The 7,760-nt window shown below is 32.5% G+C and overlaps 2 protein-coding genes across 2 annotated transcripts; one reads left to right on the plus strand and one right to left on the minus strand.

Moving 5' to 3' along the window:
* Positions 1–1,189: 1,189 nt before the first annotated feature.
* LOC107461109 (heptahelical transmembrane protein 4) lies at positions 1,190–3,638 on the minus strand. The gene is made up of 4 exons (XM_016079574.3): positions 3,452–3,638; positions 2,767–3,025; positions 2,154–2,439; positions 1,190–1,863 (listed from the first exon to the last, which is right to left on the minus strand). The coding sequence occupies exons 2-4, from the start codon at positions 3,021–3,023 to the stop codon at positions 1,228–1,230; spliced, it is 1,179 nt and encodes a 392-aa protein (XP_015935060.1). The 5' UTR covers positions 3,024–3,025; positions 3,452–3,638; the 3' UTR covers positions 1,190–1,227.
* Positions 3,639–3,842: 204 nt separating this feature from the next.
* Positions 3,843–4,908, plus strand: LOC107461163 (uncharacterized). Its single transcript, XM_016079628.3, has one exon. The coding sequence runs from the start codon at positions 3,853–3,855 to the stop codon at positions 4,735–4,737; it is 885 nt and encodes a 294-aa protein (XP_015935114.1). The 5' UTR covers positions 3,843–3,852; the 3' UTR covers positions 4,738–4,908.
* Positions 4,909–7,760: the final 2,852 nt, after the last annotated feature.

The raw sequence follows: 7,760 nt of genomic DNA on the forward strand, positions 1-7,760 counted from the left end.
ACTCACCTTTCTTTCTTTCTTTCTTTCTTTCTTTCTTTCTTTCTTTTTAAAAAAATAAAAATTTGCGTCCAAAAAAAATGTTTTCTAGAATGATGTTATATTGTGATGGAGAATACATAGCTGTATGGTGGCAAGGTGCCGTATGTTTGTTCGAGTCCTTTTCAAGTTTCGGCACTGTGTACAAAAAGAAAATGATGTGTATAATATTATTTTTTGGAAAATTTTGGATGATCAATATTTTTTTTAACAACAATTTCCCCAGTCCCTGAAAGCCCTCCTATCCTTGGCCTAGCCCTCTATCTCAACTCGAGTCTTAAGTTCAGCGGCTTTCATCGTTGACGAACACCTGCGCTAATAAGACAAAGAAGTGGGGAGTCTTCATAAAACGAAAAGCTATATTGAGAATATAAGGGTCGCCTAATCCCACAAGCGGATTCAAGCCTTTTTTAAGAGTTTCTTTAAGTAATTACACAAGAGTTTCATGTTCTTTGTCCTTCTCTTTCTCCTCCTTGACTCCCATATTATGGATTCCCCCTAATGAACTTTACCATTGGGTACGCTATAATCTTACTATCCTTTTTTTACCTTGGAAACTCTATTAAGGGAAATGCTAACTAGAATATTCCTATGCTAGGGAACCAACTCTATATAAGCCAAGAATCAGTCAACTGGTAAACCAGAGACACCGGTGACTTTAACCGGATGTTGCTACTGATAGGCACATAGATGTTTCTTTTTCTTGTAAATTGGATGGTTTTGGATATAATTTCTATGTTTTATGTGTTATGCATTAATAAAACATAATTAATTATATGGAACCAATTAAATGATCAAAAGATCTGTTCCGTGATTCTCTCCTATCAGTAGCGTATCTTTCCTCATGTTTTGAACGTGGTCAACAATAATTTAAAAAACAAATTAAATTATAAATTAATAAAACTAATTATAATTAATTATATTGTTCCATTCTTGACTGATTATTAGTTGGTACCGTATCCTTTTTCTTTTTTTAATTTTTGTCTCATTTTTAAACTAACAATAATACTAAAAGTGTGGAAGTTCTAATATTTTCCTTCTTTTATATATTCATAAATCCGATATATGACACTGAAGATTTGCTAGGATTTAATTTCTCAATATCTTATGTATCAAAGTTTAGCATTGATACATGCTTCTTTAATTCAAGAGAGAAAACTACAGAAAAGATTCACTGCCAAAGTAACCTAGCTAACAGCCTTGGGAATCTCTCCATCTGAGGTAAACTAAGCCATCAAGATAGTGTGTGTAAGCTCCTGCCACAACCAATACATGGAATATTTGGTGACTGTGGCCAGCAATGTCAAACTTCCCTGGCATCCACCTTTCTGGTATTCTTGTTGCGTATATTAGAGCTCCCAAACCATAAAGAACTCCCATTAATATCTCATAGCTTGTCGTTTGCAATGCCTCTGGTTGATGCTTGTGGATTATCACCTTGTGCATTATTGGTGCTATCCCTGAAAACCCCATCAAGAAGAAGAGGGTGGCACGGTACTTCCTGAACTCCGATTTCTGGAAGAATGGGAGAAGAGAGAAAATAATGGTGGCTATGCCCATTACTGTTATGAATCCCAGGTACAGGTAGCAGAAGAATGGGTTGCACATGAATGAGTAGTAGACTGTAGGGTAGAATGAGGTTGCAATAAGTGCTGCAATGCCGGCATAGTCGATCCTCAGCATGATGTAAGAAAGGCGCTGTGAGTGGCAAGAAAGAAGGTGGCATGTGCTGCTTGCTAGCAAGCAGAACATTGCCCCTCCTAAGAATGCATAGAATGGCCACCTTGTTATCGGTTCCATCGATACCATGTCGCCTTTCATTGCATTCTGCAACAATTTAACTAATTGTCAAGAACGAGTACAAACAGTTGAAAACTCACGTGTAGTTGAATCATTTGATGGTACTCATCTAACTATTCTCCACTATGGAGTTAACATGAAAGACAGCTGCATGCAAGTCTCTACCCTTGTTAACTAACATCAATAATTGTGCATGATTACTTAATAACTAACAAAGCCTAATTTCCAACTTAGTGTAGTTAATTACTTCATCCTCATAATAAGTTTGATCTTTTAAAACATTCTTGAACAAAAATGTCATAGGAATAGGAACTTACAAAGGAATACTGCTCAGGCAAACAATTGGAGAGAACTTGCATGGCATTCCAACCTGATCCTAAGAAGTCCAATGGATAGAGAGATGCACTCAATTCATGTTTGAGTTTAAGGAGATCAGGCATATTAGGCAATTTTGGCAAGCAATCCAAAAGCTCTAGACGAATCTTGTTCAAATCAGATTTTCCCATCATCTCATGCAAGTTTATGGAATTTAAATCAACCATTGGAGCTTTCATGGCAGTGTAAATGGTTAGAAACAGGAAAAGGAAGAATCCAATCAAATGCCTGAAATTAAACAATGACATCATTAGTAATAAGTTAATAATAACGCTATGCAAAGAAAATGCACAAAGATTAGACACTTACAGAACTAACATTCCTAAAGTTGGGATACCTCAAGTATAGTATAGTGACATTTTTATTATCAAAACATAATTTAACTTCTATGCACGCCAACGTAAGAAAGTTTTACAATGTTACAACATCATTAAAAGTAATTAATTTCAGAACCATATAAAATTTTACACCCTGAATATATCAAAATTGACACGGAACCTTTCATGTTCATTGATAGCAAAATGAATTTGTAGTTAGAGGGGAAAAAGTACTTACGTCCAAACGTTAAGTGTCTCATTATGAATAGCGAAAATGCTAAGGAAAATCTGTTTCAATGGCCACTCTGATCTATAATAACCCAAGATGTATTCATTGTCCCTTAAGTAAGTTGGCAGTGAATTGTATTCTACAAGCTGATATTTTAATCTTCTCCATAGTGCCAACACTCCCTTCTTTTCCTTTGAAGGTTCTATTACTTCTCCATAAATCATTTTAGGGGAAGAAACCAACCCTTCACATGCACCACCTATCATCTCTGCAACAATGTACGAAACAAATGCAAAAACATATACATATTCAAAATGCCAATTTCATGAAACCAGATCAGAATAGGATTTGGAAAAGCAATATTATTAGCAAAGATAAATAAGACTAATATCTCTTAACAAAAGGATGCACATTTAGATCAGTTTGTGATGAAGATCCAAGAAATTATATTATTCAATTCAAATTAAAGTGTCAGGTCCTTTTTCAGCTTCATATATAACAATGATTAACTTTGCTCCTTTAACGTTGCGTCAATTACATTATTATTTATATACATTTCGAAAAATTAGAAAACAGGCCTTTGTTGCCCCAGGTTCTTGTAAAGAATTCATGATTCAATATAAACAGAATAGAATATCAAATCAAAGTTTATATAAATTAGAAGACACAGCAAGCTTAAGACATGCATTGGTACCTGAGATAGATCTGAATTCTGAAACGTGGGGAATTGTCTATTGGAGATGATAAGGTGGTGGCACCAGAAGATGGTGCCTGGGAATGAGTATGCATACACCAGAAGAAGATCAGCATTAGCAATTTAAAATAATGGCATTGCAGAACGATCATTGTGACACCTATTACCTATTCCTTAGGTTGCACTACCAAACTCATAATCACCCATTAAAACTGAATAGGATCTGTTATTTTCTATATGTGTAAGCATGCATGGTCCCACTGTTTCCACGTGTCATGGTTGTTGAGCCTCGCCAACACGTACACATCGTACGGTTACAACTGTCACATTCCACACTTCACAGTTCACACTCCTTTATAACTTTATAGTCCTCTCCCTGCATTCACACCACCACCACCACCATGATTAAGACCTTGAATCCTCGCCAAAATCCGGCGAAAACAATTGAGATCTTGTCAAGGTACAGGCCCATAGCACCAAAGCCCGAAACTGATCTTTCCCCAAAGATCAAGCAATCTTCTTACCTCAGAAGCCTCTGGGCTCAGCTCCAGGCCCGCCCCACCAGGACAAGAAAGAGAGGAAGACCACTCCCTTCTTTCAAGAGACAGAAAACTCACATCTTAGGATTTTGTCCCGCCGCCACATGCCACCTCACTCCTCCTCCTCCTCCCACTCCAAGATTAGTGACACTTTCACTTCTTCCATGTTCTTCTAATTCTCCTTCTCCTTCCCCTCCCATTGGTTTCAACGTGGCACAGAAGAAGAACATTCCAGAAGAGAAGGATTTTTTGAAGCAGTTGCAAGGAGGAGTAGTCAATGCGAGTAGCGTGATAGCGCCGCAGGCAGTTCGAGCAGTTGGATCATGCATAAAAGTGGGGTCCATATCCGTTAGCGAAAACGGAATTCTTGTTACGAAAACAGCAGAGCAAGTGGAGGAAGAGGTTGAGTCAGAGGCATTGCCAGCTGTCATAACAGACTCCAAGAACAGAGTGAGGATGGCTAACTCTGCCTACAGGGAGATGGTGGGTCAGCCCGTTTGTTCTTGGCTCCAGTCCGTGGTCACAGGAGCCACGTGCACCAGTAGGATCTGTGGTGACGTGGCGCTTCATCTTTGTGGTTCATCAAAGGTGCCTGTTTCGTCCAACGGATTCTCATGCTGGGTGAGGATCGGGTGGAACAATCAAGGGAAGAAGATTGAAGTCAATTCTTTCTGTGATGTTAACAGATTATCGTGCCAATCCAGGGACTATCTTTTCAGCTGGAGATTCCACACAATCAACATGTAGCACTTCAAAATCAAATTAAATTAATATGTATATATGTAGGTAATAGTATTAGCTAGTGAATAGTGATCAAATATATAAATAAGCGTTCTGAGTTTAATGTTTACGTTTATGTTTAGATGTCATGACACCATGCTCCCTTGCCGAAAAGAAGAGTGCTAAAACTAGCAAGTTTTGTGAGGTGATTTCAATAGTGTAAAATTTCATCCAAAAATAAAAAATTACTCACTTTATTTTTAGTTTTTAATTACTCACTTTATTTTTAGTTTTTTACTGGTTAAGTGTTGATTAGATTTCAATAAAACTACTACTTCCTAGACTTTTCCTATGGAAAATGTGTCTGTTATAGACTTATAGTGCTTTCGCATGTAACATAATAAAAGGAAATAATTTATCCAGGATAGTTGGTCTCAACACATGATCAACCTATCTGTATTACTCTTAAATACGTAACTAGTATATATCCAAGCTCAAATGATTATGTTGGATTACATATCTGATTAAGAAGATGATTAGATTAGTATGTTAAAGATATAGTTTATGCATGATTGATTTAGGGTTTAATTATTACGATAAAAGAACTAACAAATCGAAAAAGAATAACATAATGAATCATATTATTTCAATCAAATACGTTTTGGAATATTTATCATTTTGTTTGGTTTTTCTTTGTTATTTAAGGTAGTCTTTGTTATTTAGTATTGTTTGTAGTCGTTAGATATTAGAATTAAAATGTTAGTTATTATAAAATTTTAGTTTTACAATACAAAATTTTTGTTTTTTTTAGCCAAAAAATAAAAATAGAATAGAGTGAAATTTTAATAATATTTATTTTTAAAATATTTTTACATAACTTTTTAAAAAGTAAAATATTATTTTTGTCTCCAATATTTGAGTAAGTCCTAAAAAATGTCCTTAGCGTTTAAATTGTTAGTGTTTAAATCGTCTTATTTAACTTATTAATTCAATGTTATCTTGTTGTTAGAAATTTATTAATAGAATTGACGTCGGGATAAAATTAAGACGATTTTGAAACGTTAATAAATTAAATAGGACGAAAATTTTGAAGACAAAAATGATATATTATTCTTAAAAATAAATTTTAATTTTATCTTTTAATAATATCAATTTTTTACGGTACATAATTATTCAATTATTTTTTATTTATATCTAAATAAATTACACTTAATTACATTACTTTCATTTAAATAATTTTTCTTTTAAATTTTAATCTTAAAGATTTTACTCATCATAAAATTTGTGGAATGCGTAATACATAAATTTACAAAAAAGAAAAAAAGAACATGACACATATAACAATAAAATATAAATTATACTTTTTGTTCTAATATAAATTATACATTTTGTTCTAATATACCGAAATTCTTTAATATTTAATTTAATTAAACTTTGTTTTTAATTTTAAAATAAATTTTATTTTTATTTTTTAATTTTTACGGTAAATTTCAATTATTTTTTCAATTACATCTAAGTAAATTACTCTTAATCACATTATTTTTATTTTAAATGAATTTATTTTTTAATTTTACTCTTAATTATATTCTTTATTCTAAATAAATTTATTTTTTATTAAGAGTAAAATAAAAATAAATAAATAAATGATTATATGTCATAAAAAATTAAAATTATTGAAAAAAATAAAATTTATTAAAAAATTAAAAATAAAATTTAATTAAATTAAACATTAAAACAATTCAGTATATTAAAGATAAAAAAATATAATTTATATTTTATTGTATATGTTACATAATAAGATTAGCAGATATTTACTTTCCCTATAAATGAGTTAGTTACTAGATATTTAACTAGCAATCAAGTATTAATCTAGCTGGCAATTGTTAGCTAAATTGTTCAGATGTAATCTTCCATATATAGTGTTGGGCACTAACTAACACGGTTAGCTTGCCATTTGCCTCACACAAATCTAGGGATGTCCATGGATCAGATCTGATCCGCATATTCGCGATATTTATCCGAATCCGATCCGAAAATTGCGGATATAGATTCGATCTGCAAGATTTTCGGATCAGATCGGATCGGATTTGCACACTAATAGAATCGGATCGGTTTTAATAAAAATAAGCTTTTAAAAATATTTTTGTGTTTTGCGGATATATCCGATATCCGATCCGATCCGCAAATGTGCGGATCGGATCGGATCCAACCTTAAAAGCTGCGGATATTGGATCCGATCCGATCCGATGATTTTAATGCGGATCGGATCGAATTTTTGACCATATCCAATCCGATCCGATCCGTAAACACCCCTACACAAACCCGCATTTGTAACCGCAACCGAACTCTCGCTCTCTCCCTCTGCTCATTCTCTCCTCCTCACACTTCCGTTTTCTTCTCTTCGCCGTTCTTCACAGTATATGTGCACTTTTTTTTATTTTTTCAAAAATTTATATATTAGTTATTCTATAAGTATGAGTAAAAATCTTGAATTTATAATGCAATTTATTTCGTTAAAATTTATTATCATTTTGCTTGATTTGTTAATTTTTTAAGAATAATATATAATTTTTATCCTGAATGTTTCGTTCTATATTAATTTAAACATTTATTTTTATGTTATAATCATATTATAATCAAACACGTTCTAAAATCATATTACATAATCTGGTTATAATTAAACGTACTCAAAGTAATAATCAAAATCCAAATCAAAGTCCAACCTCATGATATAAACATATTATAATCAAACACACTCTAAAATAATATTATAAATTTCAGTTATAATCAAATACGCTCAAAATAATAATCAAACTCAAGTATCTAAATTAAAGTTCAACCTCACCATATAATCAAATTATAATCAAATATATTCTAAAATTATATTACGAAAATCTAGTTATAATTAAACATGCGTATAGTAATAATTAAACAAAAAAATCCCAATCGAAGTTAAAAAAAATTGCAAAGCTTTCTTGATTAATTTGAAAAAACTCAACTTTTGTGGCTCAATTTCTCAATTCACAAAAAAAAAAAAAAAACACGCACTC

The sequence above is a fragment of the Arachis duranensis genome, chromosome 8 (assembly GCF_000817695.3).
Source record: "Arachis duranensis cultivar V14167 chromosome 8, aradu.V14167.gnm2.J7QH, whole genome shotgun sequence".
NCBI lineage: Eukaryota > Viridiplantae > Streptophyta > Magnoliopsida > Fabales > Fabaceae > Arachis > Arachis duranensis.

What these genes read in the sequence shown, in the direction of transcription:
- LOC107461109 (XM_016079574.3), bottom strand. Translation starts at nt 3,023, where the DNA reads ATGATAGGTGGTGCATGTGAAGGGTTGGTTTCTTCCCCTAAAATGATT. An exon ending in GAGACACTTAACGTTTGGAC is followed by an intron (nt 2,440 to 2,766) that starts GTAAGTACTTTT and finishes GTTTAATTTCAG; the next exon opens with GCATTTGATTGGATTCTTCC. An exon ending in TGCCTGAGCAGTATTCCTTT is followed by an intron (nt 1,864 to 2,153) that starts GTAAGTTCCTAT and finishes AAATTGTTGCAG; the next exon opens with AATGCAATGAAAGGCGACAT.
- LOC107461163 (XM_016079628.3), top strand. Translation starts at nt 3,853, where the DNA reads ATGATTAAGACCTTGAATCCTCGCCAAAATCCGGCGAAAACAATTGAG.